The 19,877-nt window shown below is 44.0% G+C and overlaps 1 protein-coding gene across 1 annotated transcript in view; it reads left to right on the forward strand.

Moving 5' to 3' along the window:
* The first annotated feature begins 6,395 nt into the window (after positions 1 to 6,395).
* Positions 6,396 to 19,877, forward strand: part of actl6a (actin-like 6A) — a 29,792-nt gene continuing 16,310 nt past the window's right edge. Inside the window, exons 1-6 of the mRNA XM_038815225.1 lie at positions 6,396 to 6,555; positions 12,890 to 12,966; positions 15,326 to 15,500; positions 17,704 to 17,804; positions 18,504 to 18,601; positions 19,730 to 19,824. Of these exons, the coding sequence (XP_038671153.1) occupies positions 6,531 to 6,555; positions 12,890 to 12,966; positions 15,326 to 15,500; positions 17,704 to 17,804; positions 18,504 to 18,601; positions 19,730 to 19,824 (571 nt within the window). The 5' untranslated portion in view covers positions 6,396 to 6,530. The remainder of the gene's footprint in view (positions 6,556 to 12,889; positions 12,967 to 15,325; positions 15,501 to 17,703; positions 17,805 to 18,503; positions 18,602 to 19,729; positions 19,825 to 19,877) is intronic.

Below are 19,877 nucleotides of genomic sequence, written 5' to 3' on the forward strand. Positions count from 1 at the left end.
TATACTGTGGAGTGAGAATGAAAGATGAGTCATAGCCACAGAAACCCAGGGAAACCAGGGAAACCGGATGGTAATGGCCACAGAAACCAAGGGTAAAGAGTGCTAATGGCACTCTTAGCACTCTTTCCCCTTGGTTTCTGTGGCCATTACCATCCGGTTTCCCTGGGTTTCTGTGGCTATGACTCATCTTTCATTCTCACTCCACAGTATAAATATTTCCCACTTTCTCTGTTAGCTTTGACAAAGAGTCATCGGACTCCAAATGTTAACTTTGACAAAGAGTCATCGGATTCGAAACGTTAGCTCTTTTCTCTCCCTACAGATGCAGCACGGTAGCATGGTGGTTAGCATCAATGCTTCACAGCTCTAGGGTCCCAGGTTCAGTTCCCGGCTGGGTCACTGTCTGTGCGGAGTCTGCACATCCTCCCCGTGTGTGCGTGGGTTTCCTCCGGCTGCTCCGGTTTCCTCCCACAGTCCAAAGATGTGCGGGTTAGGTGGATTGGCCATGCTAAATTGCCCGTAGTGTCCTAAAAAGTAAGGTTAAGGAGGGGTTGTTGGGTTATGGGTATAGGGTGGATACGTGGGTTTGAGTAGGGTGATCATTGCTCGGCACAACATCGAGGGCCGAAGGGCCTGTTCTGTGCTGTACTGTTCTATGTTCTATGCTGCCAGACTTACTGAGATTTTCCAGCATTTTCTCTTTTGTTTCAGATTCCGGCATCCGCAGTAATTTGCTTTTGTACAGTATGAGACAGATTATGTTGACTTGCAAAGTTCTATTGCTATTTCTAATTTAACCAAATTGTAAAAGTTCTTTGTTGCAGCAAAGTAGGGTCAGAAGGGTGGATCTTGGTGGAGGGGAAGGGGAGGGTGTTCAGATCTCAATCCTGAATGTCAGAACATCTTTGGATGGTGACGGATGATACCAAAGGTCATTGACTGATGGGGTTGGGGGGGGGGGGGGACAGGGGGACGCTGGTTGTCTGATGGCAGGGAAGAAAGTAGCTTGTGAGAAAGCTGCTCCTCCTGACCTCACAGCAGTCTTGTAAAGGCACTCACCTTCTCCGCAAAGCTGTCCTTGTTTCCCTTTAGCAGCTGCCTTTCCGGAAACCTGCAGAACCCAGGGGTCATGGTTAAACCTGCAAATCAGGTTAAATGTGAGTTTATCAGCCTCAAAAAATTTAAATCGACAACCCAACACCTTGACGCGGGTTGGCAGCTTGCTTCTGCCTTTTTAGCATCTGCAGTATTTTGCTTACATTTGTGCCCCCTTTGCCACCTCTGTTATTCCCACATCCAGCAGAGGGCAGCAGAGCAGAGCTACTGATCAGCTGTTCTGGGGAAATTTGCATACGTGCAGTGCGGTCAGCCTAAGTTGAAGGTGAATCTGCGAAGGAGACCCGAGGAGTTTGAGTGAAGGCAATCATCCAGCAGAGGGCAGCAGAGCAGAGCTACTGATCAGCTGTTCTGGGGAAATTTGCATACGTGCAGTGCGGTCAGCCTAAATTGAAGGTGGTTTGTGGAGAGCTGGGCTGAGAGGTGGCAAATGGAGTTTAATGTGGAGAAGTGTGAGGTGATTCACTTTGGAAAGAATAACAGAAATGCGGAATATTTGGCTAATGGTAAAATTCTTGGTAGTGTGGATGAGCAGAGGGATCTCGGTGTCCATGTACATAGATCCCTGAAGTTGCCACCCAGGTTGATAGGGTTGTGAAGAAGGCCTATGGTGTGTTGGCCTTTATTGGTAGAGGGATTGAGTTCCGGAGCCATGAGGTCATGTTGCAGTTGTACAAAACTCTAGTACGGCCGCATTTGGAGTATTGCGTACAGTTCTGGTCGCCTCATTATAGGAAGGACGTGGAAGCTTTGGAACGGGTGCAGAGGAGATTTACCAGGATGTTGCCTGGTATGGAGGGAAAATCTTATGAGGAAAGGCTGATGGACTTGAGGTTGTTTTCGTTAGAGAGAAGAAGGTTAAGAGGTGACTTAATAGAGGCATACAAAATGATCAGAGGGTTAGATAGGGTGGACAGCGAGAGCCTTCTCCCGCGGATGGAGGTGGCTAGCACGAGGGGACATAGCCTTAAATTGAGGGGTAATAGATATAGGACAGAGGTCAGAGGTGGGTTTTTTACGCAAAGAGTGGTGAGGCCGTGGAATGCCCTACCTGCAACAGTAGTGAACACGCCAACATTGAGGGCATTTAAAAATTTATTGGATAAGCATATGGATGATAAGGGCATAGTGTAGGTTAGATGGCCTTTAGATTTTTTTCCATGTCGGTGCAACATCGAGGGCCGAAGGGCCTGTACTGCGCTGTATCGTTCTATGTTCTATGTTCTATGTTCTAAGTGTGCCTATCGGTCGCAAGTCAGCATTAGGCTTGAGATTTTTTTAAATGCTTACATTCCACCTGACTCCAAGCCACCAGGTTTTGGAGCATGAAATTACCTCCATTCAGACTAAAAGAGCTAGCATGCCATCTGGTGCATTAAAAATTCAATTGCAGCTTCCATTTCCCAATGAAAACTACTGTATTACATTCCATAATATAACAGGAAGGATGCTAAGTTGCTGGAACTAGAAGGCGAGGCAGGCAGGCACTAAAAATTGAGCTGCTGGTCAGTGTGCCAGTTCCCCAATTCCATTATGCCACAGGTGGTGAGTAGTCAACTGAAGTAATGAAAGAAAGGCCTATTGAGAGAGGTTGGGGGGACAGTTTAGTGCCTGAAGTTGGCTTCCCAGTGACAGTCTGAGGTGGGAGGACAGCTCTTCAGGCAGGTTTAAATGCCCTCCCTGCCTGTCTGACTTTAGCAGTAGCCACAGGCAGCTCTTTGGGGAAGCTCCTTCCCCCTAACAGTACTGGCCTGACTGCTGTGAGGATATTCTATTTGATAAAGTTGGAGAGGACACCGCTATTTTGAGGGCACCTGCTCCCTGCCATGGGATCCTACTGCTGAGGATTGTGAAAATCACAGTTGAGTGACTCTTTCCCACACTGTGCAGGCTTCTGAACCACATTTGAACCTGATGATGGAATTCAAAAGCCTGCAGGAAAATGCTGCCTAGCACGTTTATCCATTGTTTTACCAAGAGTGCGCCTGTCACAAATTGGATTTTTTTGTTGCAAATTTAATACAAGATAATTACAGGTAAGAAATTGATTCCCTTTATCTTAATACCGCATAAAAGACTGATCCAGAAGGTGAGATTGCAATTTATTGGGGATAGAGTACTGGATTGGAATTAGAATTGGCTAACTGACAGAAAGCAGAGGGTCAAGATGAATGGGTCCTTCTCTGCGTGGTGCCGCAAAGGTCAATCCTCGAACCTCCACTGTTAGTAATCTATATAAATGATCTGCAAGCAGGGACAGAGTGTAACATAACAACATTTGTGGTTGATACTGAAATAGGTGGGAAAGCAGGCATGGAAGAGGAGATACAGATTTTACAGAAGAATATAGATAGGCTAGGAGATTGTTCCAAAATTTGGCAGATGGAATTTAGTGGATAAGTGTGAGGTTATCCAGCCTGGCCAAAAAAATAGAAAGCAAATTATTGTCTAAATGGAAAGCAGATTCTAAATGCGTCTGGGCAGAGGGACCTGGGTGTCGTTGTTCATGAATTGCAGAAAGTCTGTATGCAGGTACAGCATGTAATTAAAAAGGCAAATGTAATATTAGCATTTATTGCAAAAGGACTGCAGTATAAAGGTAGAGAAGTATTGTGGCAATTGTATAGGGGTATAGGGTGTTGGTGAGACCACATCAGGAGTATTGTGTCCAGTTTTGGTCTCCTTATTTGAGAAAGGATTTAGTAGCATTAGAGGCAGTTCAGAGAAGGTTCACCAGATTGATTCTGGGGATGAAAGGGTTGAGATTAAACAGTTTGGGCTTATACTTGCTGGGGTTTAGAAGGATGAGAGGGGATCTGATCGAGGTGTATAAATGGGATTGATAAAGTAAATGTAGACCAAGGTTCTCCCTTGTGGGACAATCTAGAATGAGAGGTCAGAGATATAGTTTGAGAGGCGGAAGATTTAGAACTGAGATGAGAAGGAATTACTTCTCGCAGAGGGTAGTGAATTTGTGGAACTCGCTGCCCCATAGTGCGGTGGAGTGTGAGTCACTAAATGTTTTCAAGATATATTTCTGATTTTAAAAAGGGTTAAAGGGATATGGGGAACAGGTAGGGAGGTGGATTTGAGACCAGGATGAGATCAGCCATGATCTGACTGAATGCCGGATTAGGCTTGAAAGGCTGAATTGCCTACTTCTGCTCCTAATTCCTATGTTAATACGTCCCGGCAGAGTGACCCTGATCTGCTCTGATGAGTGCAAGATGAAAAGCTTTGAAGAATTTCAGCAACATGCCTGTCTTTTTAGCAACAGTCAAGTTCTGTACTAGGAGCGACTGTTTGTAATAACGTCTTGACAGCACAATGTCCCATTTCTTCCTGTCATCTTGGATGTCTTAGACAGGAGAGTCTGGACAAATTAACTCTAGTGAGCTAACAAAAGGCTGTCAGGCCCTTTGAGAAGAGTAAAACTTCCAAAAGTGATGGTATACTGGCCAAGTTGTGTTCAACTCCGTGAGACCGTGTTTGTCCAGACTGGCTGGAAGTGTACAAGAATATGCTCCAGGTTGACAGCGACTCAAAACACCAAGCAGAGGAGGGAGAGGGAGGAAATCAGAAATTGGCAGCCCATTTCACTGCTTAATGTGGTCTGCAAAATTCTGTCCAAGGTCATTGTCAATTAGAAGTGGAGAGTATACCATCACACTCCTGGCTTGTTCCTTGTAGATGGTGGACGGATGTTGGGGTGTGAAGAGGTGCGTTACCCTCTGCAGAATTCCTAGCCTCTGACCTGCGCTTGTTGTCACAGTTGATCAACTCTGCGTTGCATCCAGCAGGAAGATCAGTAATTTTGCAGATGACACAAAGATTGGTCAGGTAGTTAGCAGTAATGTTGAGTGTTTTGGGTCATAGGAAAATATAGACAGGATGGTCAAATGGGCAGACAAGTGGCAGGTGGAATTTAAACCTGAAAGTATGATGTAAATACACTTTGTAAGGGGAAATTTGACAAGGAAGCATTCAATGAACAACATGACACGGGGAGGTGCCGAGGAATAAAGGGACCTTGGCGTGTTTGTCCATAATTCTCTGAAGGCACAAGGGCAGGTTAATAGGGTGGTGAAAAAGACATATGGGACACTTGCCTTTATCAATTGGGGCATAGATTACAAAAGCAGGAACGTCATGTTGGAGTTCTATAAAACTTTGGTGAACCACAGCTGGAGTACTGTGTGCAATTTTGGGCACCATATTATAGGAAGGATGTGATTGCACTGGAGTGGGGTGCAGAGGAGATTCACCAGGATGTTTGCTGGGATGGAAGTTATGAAGAGAGGTTGGATAGGCTTAGGTTGTTTTTGTTGGAGCAGAGAAGACTGAAGGGTGACCTGATCGAGGTGTACAAGATTATGAGGGACATGGACAGGGTGGATAGAGAGCAGCTTTGTTGAAGGGGCAGTCACGAGGGGGCACAAGTTCAAGGTGAGGGGCAGGAGGTTAAGAGGGGATGTGAGGAAATGCAGTTTTACCTAGAATGTGGTGACGGTCTGGAATGCACTGCCTGGGAGAGTGGCAGAGGTGGGTTGCCTCACCTCCTTCAGAAAGTACTTAGATGAGGACTTGGCATGTCATAACATTTAAGGCTATGGGCAAAGTGATGGTAAATGGGATTAGTTAGGTAGGTCAGGTGTTTTTCAAGCATCCGTGAAGACTCGATGGGCCGGCGGGTCTCTTCTTCACTGAATATTGATTCTCAACAACATCTCATTCCCTTTGTCAATTGAAATGAAAAAATTAAATGAAAATCGCTTATTGTCACGAGTAGGCTTCTAAAGAATTTACTGTGAAAAGCCCCTAGTCACCACATTCCGGCGCCTGTTCGGGGAGGCTGTTACAGGAATCAAACCGTGCTGCTGGCCTGCTTGGTCTGCTTTCAAAGCCAGCGATTTAGCCTTGTGCTAAACAGCCCCTCTCAGGGAGGGGCTCAAGGACCTCACAGTCCCTCTCCCTGAGTTCCATACCTACACCCTAATTCTCTTGGGTGAAGAGTTGAGACTCGATTTTGCTCAGACATCTGGATGGAATGGAGCATTAATACCAAGGGCAGCCACTTTCTTTTCTTTCTTTTTGAACCCTCCGCTCCCGCGCATTTTGAAGTGTTCTCTCTGAGAACCACTAAATAAATGTCGCCAACCGCTTCCAGCTGATTGGCTGCCGAGGCTTGAGTGATGCGGGAGGGAGGTGGGAAGTCTGTTCCTATTGGTTGCAAGGGCCGTCAGTCAGGCGTGTCCCCGCCCCACGCCGCTCTGGATTGGCTCGGGTCGGCCATTAGCTGCTCTTTGTTGGTCGGGAGCGGTTTTTCCGTTTGGAGCCGGCGTTTCGTTGGGGCGAAGGGGCAGCGAGCGGCCTGTACAGACCATCCGGAGTGACCTTCCCCGAGCGGAGCGGGGATGAGCGGCGGCGTGTACGGAGGAGGTGAGCGAGCCAGGGAGGGAGCGAGCGGCGGGCATTGCGCGGGAGGAGGCTGCGGCTGTGGCTGTAGGCCAGGCCTGGGGCATGTTAGAGTGGGAGGGGGTTGCAGAGGCAGGCGGGCAACGTGAGTTCAGCTCAGAGACAGGCTCTTCATCTCATACACTGTCTCCATTAGAGCCACTATGACAACGCTTCATTCACCTCCCACTCGTGTAGCTTGGTCAAATAAACGTCTCCGTGAAAGAAATAAACTGACGGTCCACATCATGTAACCAGACCCAGAGCATGAAACTGCCCCATAAGTTCTGATGAAACTCTGTTTCTCTTCTCACCCATGTTGCAGATTTGTTTTCACCACTTTCTACTAAAACTGAATGTTTTAAGAGATGGACACTTAACAGACGGGAAGGAATGAAAAGATGTTAAAGTTGGAATTGCCTTAGCAAATTTAAGATTAAGTAAGGCTGGCTTCTCAGTGTTGGTTTTAAATAAAAATCTCTAGTTCTCTCTCCAACCCCATTCTATAGCTCCTGATATAAGCGGATGCAGTTAATGGGATCGCGGATAGTGAATCTTGCAGATTTCAAAAGGGGCACATCACAGTGTTGACTGATCTAGTTGTCCTTTTTCAATATATGAGCTTGATTTATTGTTATGTGTACTGAGGTACAATAAAAAGTATTGTCTGTGTACAGTTCAGGCAGGTCGCTCCATACAAAAAAACATGGGACACCTGATAAATACACAATGTATAGACATAGGGTGAAGCTTACGGAGTGTAGTGCTAAACATTAAGAAGATGCATGGAGATATCAGTTCAGTCCATAAGAAGGTCATTCATGAGTCTGGTAACAGTGGGGAAGAAGCTGATTTTGAATCTGTAGTGCGTGTCCTCAGACTTTTGTATCTCCTGTCTGTTGGAGGAGAGTATAACTCGGGTGGGAGGAATTTTTGATTATGCTGCCCGCTTTCCCAAGGCAGCGGAGGCGTAGACAGAGTCCGTGGTAGGGAGGTGCATTTGCGTGATGGACTGGGCGGCGTTCATGACTTGAGTCGAGCGGTTGCCATACCAGGCTGTGATGCAGCCAGTTAGGATGCTTCCTATGGTGTATCTGTAAAAGTTGGTAAGAGTCAATGTGGACATGCCGAATTTCCTTAGTTTCCTGAGGAAGTACAGGCGCTATTGTAATTTTCTTGGTCGTAGTGTTGATTTGGGTGGACCAGGACAGATTATTGGTGATGTGCACACCCAGGAATTTGAAGCCGTCAACCTTAGAACATAGAACATAGAACAGTACAGCACAGAACAGGCCCTTCGGCCCTCGATGTTGTGCCGAGCAATGATCACCCTACTCAAACTCACGTATCCACCCCACCGCTGCTCTGTTGATGCAGACAGGGGTGTGTATAATACTTTGCTTCCTGAAGTCAATGAATGACTCTTTAATTTTGCTGACATTGAGGAGATTGTTGTCATTACACCACTCCACTAGGCTCTCTATCTCCCTCCTGTATTCTGACTCATTGTTGTTCGCGATCTGACCCACTACAGTCGTGTCCTCAGCAAACTTGTAGATTGGAGTTGGAGCTAAATTTTGTGTATGCGGAGTATAGTAGGAGGCTAAGTACGCAGTCTTGCGGGGCCCTGGTATTTAGGCTATCGTGGAGGAGGTGTTGTTGTTTATCCTTACCCATTGTGGTTTATGGGTCAGAAAGTCAAGAATCCAGTTGCAGAGTGAGGAGCCAAGTCCTAGATTTTGGAGCTTTGATATGAGGTTGGTTGCGATTATGGTGTTGAAGGTGGAGCTGTCGTCAATAATTAGGAATCTGAGTATTAGTCCTTGTTGTCGAGATGCTCCAGGGCTGAGTGCAGGGCCAGGGAGATGGCGTCTGCTGTGGACCGGTTGTGGCGGCATGCAGTGGATCTAGGCATTCTGGGGGTATGTAGTTGATGTGCCTCATGACCAACCTCTCAAAGCACTTCATTACGATCGATGTCAAGGCCACCGGACGATGGTCGTTGAGGCAGGTTGCCTGGTTCTTCTTTGGCACCGCTATGATGGTGGTTTTCTTGAAGCAGGTGGGGACCTCGGAACAGATTAGGGAGAGGTTGAAGATGTCCGCAAACACATCTGCCAGCTGGTCTGCGCAGGATCTGGGTGCATGACCAGGGACACCGTCCGGACCCGTCTCCTTCCGAGGGTTCACTTTCAAGAAGACCAAGGTGTTAGGGGCTGGTTCAGCTCACTCAGCTAAATCGCTGGCTTTTAAAGCAGACCAAGCAGGCCAGCAGCACGGTTCGATTCCCGTACCAGCCTCCCCGGACAGGCGCCGAAATGTGGCGACTAGGGGCTTTTCACAGTAACTTCATTGAAGCCTACTCGTGACAATAAAGCGATTTTCATTTTCATTTTCAATCTGACTTTGGAAGCTGTGATGGTGGGTATGGGTATGTCCGGGGCTGTTGGGAGGTCGACAGCGGTTTGATGGTTTCCTGCTCGAGCCGAGCATAGAATGCATTGAGTTAATTGGAGAGGGGTGCGCTGCTGCAGATGTGTTCATGGACATCTTCAACCTCTCCCTTATCCGTTCCGAAGTCTCCACCTGGTTCAAGAAGACCATCATCATACACCGCGGTGCCAAAGAAGAACTGCTGCTGCTGGAGATTCTGCCCGGCTTCGCTTTGTAGCTCATTATGTTGTTTAAGCCTTGCCATAACCGACGCGAGTCTGTGGTGCTAGTCTGTGACTAGCTTGGTCATCCCGGATGGCTTTGTTGAGGTCATACCTGGATTTCTTGTATAGATCAGGGTCACCTGACTAGAACACCTCAGACCTGGCCTTCAGTAGGGAGTCAATCTCCCAATTAAGCCATGGTTTCCGGTTGGGGAACACGCCTACTACTATCTTCAGTACGCAGTCATCTATACATTTGCTGATGAAGTCTGTGATGGTGGTGGCATACTCATTTAGGTTTGTCGCTGAGTTCTTAAATATGGATCAGTCCACTGACTCCAAGTTGTCACGTAGGAGCTCTTCTGTGGCATCGGACCAGCATTGCATGTCCTTCTTAACCGGATTCTCCCGCTTAAGTTTCTGCTTGTATGCCGGGAAAGGAGCACTGTCTCATTTCCCAAAGTGTGGTCGGGGAATGGATCGGTAGGTGCTCTTGATTTTTGTGTAGCAGTGGTCGAGAGTGTTGTCACCTCTGGTGGGACAGATGTGTTGGTGGAGTTTTGGCAGTATACCCTGGAGGTTGTCCTTGAAGTCCCCGGCAACGGTGAACAAGGCTTCCGGGTGTTCTGTTACATTGTTGTTTAGGTTCGCCACATCCGAGCACCAGGAAGAGTTGTTAAGGTGGCAAACTCCTCCGCCTTTTGCTTTGCCTGATGATGCCGTGTGGTCCGTCCGGTGTATTGAGAAACCTTCAGGTTGTATGGCACTGTCCAGTGAGGCAGGGATGAGCCATGTCCCTATGGAACTGAGCACGTGACAGTTTCTTGCTTCCCTCTGAGAGGTAAGTTCAGCGTTGAGTTTGCCCAGCTTGTTTTTAATCACTTAGATGCATGCCAGTAGTATGCTGGGAAGAGGGGTCTTGAAACAGCGTTGCTTCAGTCTCACCTGCAGACCGCCGCGTTTCCCTTCCTTCCTCGGTCGACGGCTGCTTGTGGATGGTCCCAGGATCCGATGGGAGAAGTGCTGAGCGAGTTTTCTTTTGAAGAATCTTTTGGAATTAAATTTAAATACAGTAATTGTATGCATCTTGTAGGGTGTGTAAACATATAAAAATTACAATATTATTGATACTATGATTGTTGTGAAGGTTGTGCTGGTTAGGGCTGATCTGCTAAGATTTCGGGTGCAATGTACCAGCCCCATCAGCGACGAGGCCGGTGAATTTTGTCAAGGCCTCTCGCTGGGCGAGATCCAGGTATAGATATTTAATTAAGACATTAGGCTCATTTAAATATGTCAGTACTGGATTCTCTCAGTGCAAGGGAACTAACAGCCTCACCAATGAGGCCTGGACTGGGCGCCATTTAGTACTGGGCCACACAAACGTGGACCAGGCCTAACGGCACCTGGGGGTGTTTCCCAAGGTTGTCGGGGACAAAGCAGGGTGGCCCCCTGGTTCTCCCTCTAGCATCTTGGCACTGCCAGGCTGTCTGTGGCAGTGCCCAGGTGCTAGGATGGCAAGGGTCTGGGTCTGTGGGGGCCATGCCCATGAAAGGGGAGATAAGGGGGTATGACGGGTGGGAGGGGTGAAGGGCAGGTATGAAAGGGCCTCCTAATGATTGGGGGTGTTATGGGTGAGGGTCCTGAAAATGGGGTGGGAGGCCTGAAAAGTGTGGGTGGTGGCCTGAGTGACTGCACAGCGGGGTGTCCTCCCTTGGGGGTTGGGGGGGAGGGGGGGGGGGGTGACATTGCCCGTAGATGGGAGGTGGGGGGACCCTCAAGCCTACTTAAAGATTGGGGCACCCTTTTATAATGACATCCCAATCTTTGAAGAGCCGACCTCACAGATGAGTTCAGCTTCCCAGTGTTGAAAACATTTCTTTGAGTGTGGGTTTGACAGGAGAGAAACTCTCCAAGGCTTGGAAAAATGACTGGTTAAATAGCGGTGCTGTGCTCATGCCTGTAAACAATGACCAAATTCTTTGTGCTAAGAGTGGGGCTAGACTGTTTGGGGGAGGCAGTGGCATAGTTGTATTGTCACTGGACTAGTAATCCAGACACCCAGAGTCATGCTCTGGGGACCCAGGTTCGAATCCCACCATGGCACTTGGTGAAATTTGAATTCAATAAAAAAATCTGGAATTAAAATCCTAATGACCATGAAACCATAGTTAATTGTTGTAAAAACCCATCTGGTTCTCAAATGTCCTTTTGGGAAGGAAATCTGTTGCACTTGCCTTGTCTGAGCTACATGTGACTCCAGAGCCACAGCAATGTGGGTGACTCTTAATGCCCTCTGGGATGGGCAATAAATGCTGGCCCAGCCAGTGACGCCTACATTCCATGAACAAATAAAAAAAAAACTTCTCAAAGTCACAAGAAAATGTTAGGAGTGACCGGGTTTGTAAATAGTTATACTTTAAATTGTCTGTTCAGTTTCAGATTGAATTAAGTTAGGAATTTAAATTAATAGCTAATGACCATTTCTACCTAGATACAATACCAATGTGATTCCCATTGCCATGGAGCTGGATTTGAGATGGGAGTCTGTAGGAATGGCTTTCAGGGTGATCTCTTAAAATATCACTGAGCCTCACACGCAGTGTTAGTCTGCCAGAATTTGAGGGAGCTCTGGCCAGCCCATGCCAGTTTATACAAAAGAACATAGAATCATAGAATTTACAGGCAGAAGGAGGCCATTCGGACCATCGAGTCTGCACCGGCCCTTGGAAAGAGCACGTAGGGTCCACACTTCCACCCTCCTCGTAACCCCACCCAACCTTTTTGAACACGAAGGGCAATTTAGCATGGCCAATCCACCTAACCTGCACATCTTTGGACTGTGGGAGGAAACCGGAGCACCCAGAGGAAATCCACGCAGACACCGGGAGAACGTGCAGACTCCGCACAGTCAGTGACCCAAGCCAGGAATCGAACCCGGGACCCTGGAGCTGTGAATCAACTGTGCTAACCACTATGCTACCGCGTTGCCCCAACAGAGTCATGTTAGAGGCCATCAGACTCTGTAATGAGCCAATGGCTGGTCAGACAGAAGTGTCCCGAAGAACAATGGATCTGGGGGCATCCTGTGTATTCCCATTAGTGAGTTTAAGTCTGACTGGAACAATGTAACTTGGCCAGGTGTGGGCGTATCAACCTGACTCCATGCTTGCAGTATTTCCCCTCAGCCCCTAAATTGCCTGCTGCATCTTCAACATAATTTCTGGACCCAATTTCCTAATATCACCCTCCTGATACACCGGGATAACCCTTACTGTTTTAAAAAAAAAACTGAGTGTACTGAAGTAATGTTTAACCAATTGTATGTTATAGTAAAAGGTTTAACTTTAAATCTTATCGTGCAATTCTTTAAGTTGGTCACTGGAATTCAAATTAATCAGTCTCTACTGGTATTGTAATTGTTATTACTCGAGTTATGCGTTTTCTTAGTATTTCATTGTGACTGATTAATGTAAAGTTAGTAGGTGAAACCTCAGTTTATGTAAAATTTTTAAAATACTTTTATCGTTAAATTGGAATGACTGCATAAATACACAAAGTATTATTTTACATCAACCACAAAATGTATTCTCTTTGCAAATTGTTGGCTTCATTGTTATCAAGGAAATAGTTTGCTCATATACCACTTCAATTTTTCACAGATGAGGTCGGTGCCCTTGTGTTTGACATTGGGTCATACACTGTGAGAGCTGGCTATGCTGGAGAAGATTGCCCAAAGGTAGCTTGATATTGTACCACCTCGAGATTTCATGGAAGTTAAATAAATGAAGGGAAGAACAGCTGACACATAAAATGCTAGAGTTTGATCATGCTTCCTATCTATTTTAATTGAGAAAACTTGTGATTAACAATTTATTTGATCATGCCCTCAAAATATTGTATTTTATGTATTTTACATTGTCATAGGTCTTGTATGATAGCTTGTGGTTTTAGGATTACATTTTATAAATTTATACCATTTTTGGTAAATCACCTGATCTTTTCTACCTCCGTTAATTCTTATGTATTCAAATACTTGTCTAATAATGGGTAGCAGCCTCTCTCCGTTTAATAAATCATTTCTGTTTAACAGCCCACCCAAAGCCCCAGACACTCTTACCTTTACGTTCTCTGTACCTAGTAATGGCTCATTTCTTGCTTATTTCACCTACAACTTAATTCCCTTAAACTCCACCCCATTTCAGCTCTCAATTCACTGCCTCATGCCTCTTTTAGCCTCGTTCTTTGTGTAAACCCCTCTTTCATATCCTTGAGCATAGAAACATAGAAAATAGGAGCAAGAGGAGACCCTTTGAGTCTGGTCCACCATTCAAAATGATCATGGCTGATCATCTAACTCGCCTAATCCTGCTTTCCCTTGATATCCTTTGATTCTCTTTGCCCTAAGTGCTATATCTAACTGCTTCTTGAAAATGTTTTGGCCTTAACTGCTTCCACAGGCTCACCACTCTCTGGGTGAAGAAATTTCTACTCTTCTCTGTCCTAAATGGCATACCCGCATCCTCAGACTGTCACACCCTGGTTCTGGACACGCCCACCATCTGGAACATCCTTCCTGCATCTACCCTGCCTAGTCCTGTTAGAATTTTATAGGTTTCTGTGAGTTCCCCCCCTCATTCTTCTGACCTAGAATTTTATAGGTTTCTGTGAGATCCCCCCATATTTTTCTGACCACCTGCGAATACAATCCTAACCGATCTCTCCTCATACATCAGTCCCGCCATCCCAGGAATCAGTCCGGTACTCTCTCCACTCCTTCTAGAGTAAGAACATCCTTCCTCGAATAAGGAATCCAAAATTGTACACAATATTCCAGGTGTGGCCTCACCAAGGCCCTGTATAATTGCAGCAAGACATTTCGGCTCTGGTACTCTAATCCTCTTGCAATGAAGGCCAGCATAGCATTTGCCTTATTAACCGCCTGCTGTATCTGCATGTTTACCTTCAATGACTGGTGTATGAGGAACCCAGGTCTTGTTGCACATCTCCTAATTTATGGCCATTCAGATAATAGTCTGCCTTTTGGTTTTGCTACCAAAGTGGATAACCTCTCATTTATCCGAATTATACTGCATCTCCATTCATTTGCCCACTCACTCAACTTGTCCAAATCACACTGAAGGATCTCTGCATCCTCCTTACAGCTCACCCTCCCACCCAACCTGGTGTTATCTGCAAATTTGGGGATATTATATTTTGTTCCGTCATCCAAATGATTAATATATATTGTGAATAGTTGGGATCCTAGCACCGATCCCTGCGGTACCCCACTAGTCACTGCCTTACAATTTGAAAAAGATCTGTTAATTCCTACTCTTAAGTAGGAAGCTGTAGCTTCTCTTCCTCGTCGGTGTCTAAGAACTTGAATGCAATCTCTGGCCATGGCCTGGATCCCTTGCGACCCACATGTCCCTTACCTTGCCTCAACTGCACTATTCTCATCACCAGTTATGGGAAAAGCTCTCTTGACATTCCCAATTCTCCTGCCTTTGACCCTCAAACCATTACAACAACAACTGCTTTTGTGGGACAGCATAAGTGCTCCTATGTCTCTACTTTGGCAACATTATCCTCAGCACATTAATCTGCAGGAAATCACTGGCGAGTGCATGGGAGCAGGATTGATGGGTAATTTTTTCCATTCATGAACCAAGGTATCAAGGTCAAATTTAATGGCTGGGGATTGAATTAATTAAGTCCGGGTTTGTGTTATTCTGCTATTCACTGGATACATTTGCTGAACCATCATGAAAACTGACTTCTGATTTCCAAAAACTACTTCACATATTTCCTTAATGTTCTTTATTGCAAATAGTGGTACAATTTGCATGTTTCTTTAGTAAGGTAATACCAATAGTTATGTGGTGCTATTGCGTTTATTACGATTATTCTGATATTAAATGATGATGCACTATTCTAATAAGTTTTCCAGTTTGTTAAAATGTTTTTGCAGATGTTCTTGTAAACTGAACAAATATTTGAAATAGTATTGTGTATATATTTTCTTTCAAATATTTAGTAAAATGCTATGTAGTTGGAAATGTATTGTGAGCTAAACTATAATTTATCTTTTAAAGGCAGACTTTCCAACAGCGATTGGGATGCTGTTGGAGAGGGATGATGGGAGCACGCCTATGGAAATAGAAGGAGACAAAGGAAAATCAAGTGGCACAACTTATTTCATTGATACAAATTCTTTGCGAGTTCCTAGAGAAAATATGGAAGTTATCTCTCCTTTGAAAAATGGAATGAGTAAGTCAGCAAGTTAAATACCGTTTGTTTTCTCCTTGCCAGTTTTTTTTTCTATCCTGAAGGCCTCTGTTGTAGATCACATTCTCACAGATGCTACCCCCAACCTGACTACGATCATACTATAATTCTGACCAAATTCATCTAACTCCGTGCAGATTGGTTGCAACTTCTGATCAGTACTCTGACAATGGTGTTGAAAGGATTAAATCCCATTTGTTGCTATCCATCACTTGATCTCCAACAATTTTCTCAATATATCAAATAAAGAATTTGAGTTAAAACTCTTCAGGGTGGTGAGGTAAAATTCTTCAGGGTGGTGAGGTAAAATCGGGGTGGTGGTTTTTGAATTCATTTTTAAATTATAATTTTAAACTTAATTCTGTAGTGAAAAATGTAGAGGCAACTACTGCAATGTCCTAGTACATTGCGTTGGTAAATTTAATAAAACCAATGAGTGGATAATGTGAACAGAAGTGGGTGATATGTGCTAAGTAAAACCCAATAAAACTCAATGGACTGTTTTGTAGATTATGAAATATATTAATGCTTTGCATTTGGGGGGATGGTGGTATCGTGATAATGTCACTGTTCTAGTAATCCAGAGGCCCAGGCTAATGCTCTGGGGACAAAGGTTCAGCATGGCAGCATAGTGGTTAGCACTGTTGCTTCACAGTGCCAGGGACCCGGGTTCCTGGCTTGCGTCATTGTCTCCGGAGTCTGCACGTTCTCCCTGTGTCTGTGTGGGTTTTCTCCGGGTGCTCCGGTTTTCTTCCACAAGTCCAGAAAGACACACACTTGTTAGGTGAATTGAACATTCTAAATTCTCCCTCCTGTGTACCTGAACAGGCGCCGGAGTGTGGCGACTAGGGGATTTTCACAGTAACTTCATTGCAGTGTTAATGTAAGCCTACTTGTGACACTAATACAATTATTATAAATTCTAACACAAACAGTGGTGGAATTTAAAATTAATTAATAAATCTGGAAAAGCTATACTCAGTAGCAGTGACTAAAAACCCTTCTGGTTGACTAAAGTCCTTTAGGGATGGAAGTCTGACGCACATATGACTCCAGATCCACAGCAATGCGGTTGACTGTAAATTGCCCTCTGAAATGGCCAATCAAGTGCCTCAGTTCAAGGGCAATTAGGGAAGGGTAACAAATGTGGCCTTGCCAGTGATGCCCACATCCCATGAAAGAAAATTGTATAGTCTATCGAATAAAAAATGTCATGGAAAGTGACATTCTGCAGAGATTTTCTCAGTATCAAGGTTTTGATGAGGCAATTGTCCGATCAAACACTAGTTTAATAATTTGTTTACAATGAGCAAATGTTTTAGCAAAGGCTTTCATGTGAAGCATATTCCTATGGCAAAAAAATCATTCTGCCTGTTGAACATGTTATGCTGACGACTTCCACCCATTAATTTTATCTTTGCCCTTTGTCCAACAATCTCCAACTTCCCATGCACCTTTTGAGTTGATGCTTCTTAACAATCCTGTTGCTAAGTCCCGTCACCAGCAAGAAGTCTGCTGTGACTAATATGTGTGAACTGTAACTTCCAAATCATGTTGGTATCTAGTTGTAATCCTACCTCAACTCTGCTTCTTTCGGCTTGACCACAGTGCATGAATCCTTTCATATAATATCCATTTCATCAACCTGACTGTAATAGTTTTTTAAAATTGCCTCAATGTGAATTGTGTCCAACAATTTTATATTGCAACCTCCGGCCATGTTTTTTGGGGTTTCCTTTCTCTTTGCTGACTTTGGCTTTTCTCTTCTATTTCTCTTTTCTGCTCTTGGATGGCAACTGTTCATTATAAGCTTTCCTCCCATTCACAGACCTTCCCTTTTCGCTCTCGCTCTCTTCCCTCCCCCTCCAGTTGCTTAAAACCCAATTCTGATTAAAGGTCATCAACCTGAAATATTAACTCTGCTTCTCTGACCACAGATGGAGTACTGTTGGAAGTTGCCATCTTTCAAATGAGGCATTAAGCTGAGGCCGTGTCTTCCCTCTCCGGTGTACACAAAAGATCCTATGGCAATATTTAATTGTAAAACATTAGATTTACAAAACAAATTACACTATGTACTTCATAAATAACAGTTTTGGGTGACAACTACAAAATTGATTGAAGGTAAATTATTAGACAAGTGATAATTCAATGTGTAAAGTTTCTGAATGTTTTTTATTTGCAGTTGAAGACTGGGACAGTTTTCAAGCAATTCTAGATCATACGTATAAGAATCACATAAAGTCTGAAGCTGGTCTGCATCCTGTTTTGATGTCGGAAGCTCCTGTGAGTATTTGATTATCGTATGAAATACTTTTGTATTTCTTTTGAATTGCAAAGTATAATTTTGAACAGTTTAAATAAATTAATGTTTGGGTTTAAAAACAAAAATCCCTTTGGCAGTGTAATTTGTAGTTTGGCATGGTAATATGCTGTGGTAGGATGAAGGTTCATGTGTTCAATGTTGCACACAATTTAAGTGTCTTAACATGCAAGTATACAAGACTAAGGCAAAGTTTACAGAGGGAAAACAATTGATGGATTACTCATTCTGTCATGGCTTTGTATACATATGAGCAAATTGGCTCAGGTAGCTTTGGCTGAGGTTGAGTTCCTGGTTGCAGATGACCCTGAGAGATTGGGAAACTTGTTAACTGGCAGAGAAAATCCACTTGCTGTTCCTTAAATCATCTGCAGCCAATTTTTTGAGACTGACATTTCTTAGAATTTATCCTCTAGATGGATGCCACCTAGTGGGGGAAACTACTACCTTTATTTCAAAACTTAACTTTATCCAAACGGTTTCAGATTTTTTTTTCTGTAAATTCACTGCAAATCTGTAAATTTGCATTGTTTTGGGCAAATGATTTATTTTGTAAAATCTTGTATTTCTTTGTTATCTATGTTACCTATGCAGTAATCATGTTTGTGAGGTCCATGCTATAACCAACCTATATTTAATCCTTTTTTTTCTTGTATTCGCAGTGGAATACACGGGCAAAGCGGGAGAGGCTTACTGAGCTGATGTTTGAACATTATAATATCCCAGCCTTTTTTCTATGTAAAACAGCAGTGCTCACAGCGTATCCTTTTATTAAATCAATTTTTCAACTATATATGTAGTATTGAAATTGGTTTTCTAAGTCGCAAAATTCCAAGCAGGAGTGGGGAAACAATAATTAAACATAAATTAATTATAATGATTTAAATTACATAACCCTGCCAGACATCCCAATTTTGCTTTTCCTCTCAATGATCATTGAAAGAAAGCCAGTCTTTACAACAGAAATCCAGGAGGTGAACATTGACTGTTTGTGATGGTCACATTACCACTTCTTTAGTATGTCTTTATATCTCCATTCCTGCATGAAATTAGATTTTTCTTTAATTTGGGACTGTAGTGTTACTGAAACAGGATTAAAATCATATTCCTTGTATTGTACGGACTCTACCTTGTGACCTTTTGCTATATGCAGTTTAATGCTTAATTAATTGGTCCCTTTCTTTGCTCTGCCAATTAGTGGCGCAACCACATTAATCTTATTGAATACAGCTGAAGCAAAAGCTGTATCATCGTACCATCTTGGAGAAAACAAATTTCCTGAACTTAAAAACTTGCAAAGAATAGGGGAATGTATTTTTATATGTAATAGGTTTTGTTTCCTATTTAATATCCTTTCAAACTAATGGATCAGTTAAACAAATATATTATCCTGAAATTAAAGTAAACATCGCTCAGCACACTTTCTCTCTGCGCATCTTGTTCTGTTGGTGTATCATTTCTTAGAATTAACTCACCTGGTGTCTCATTCAAATGCTTATATTTCATTGAGCACAGATGCGGAAACAATTTGATGATTGAAGAGTTGTGGCATATGACAGTTGAACCTGGTCAATGGTGGATGTTCTCTGCCTCCTACCCTCTTGCCAAACTCAGGAAACCCAAACCAATTGTGGAACTTCACTCCTGCTTTAATTGAGACTGCTTGATTTACACTTGATCACTGATCAAGCATGGGGCTTCTTGGGTCTGAACGGTTCAGTAACACACCCTTTGGTGTAGTTAATCACTGAGAAAGCAGCATGCCTACTTGGTACTCATGTGGACGTACAGCACCTATTTTAATGAAAATGCAAGCTGGTTTAAATTTGCAATGTGGAATGGCTCCACTTTAGACATTGGCTCACTTTTCCTTCACTTTTTGTGTCAGATTTGCAAATGGCCGCTCTACAGGCTTGGTGTTAGATAGTGGAGCCACACACACCACAGCTATTCCAGTCCATGATGGCTATGTTCTTCAGCAAAGTAAGAATATATGTAGACCTTGATGTTGAATTGTGCAATTAAATTATTGTTAA

The sequence above is a fragment of the Scyliorhinus canicula genome, chromosome 13 (assembly GCF_902713615.1).
Source record: "Scyliorhinus canicula chromosome 13, sScyCan1.1, whole genome shotgun sequence".
Classification (NCBI taxonomy): domain Eukaryota; kingdom Metazoa; phylum Chordata; class Chondrichthyes; order Carcharhiniformes; family Scyliorhinidae; genus Scyliorhinus; species Scyliorhinus canicula.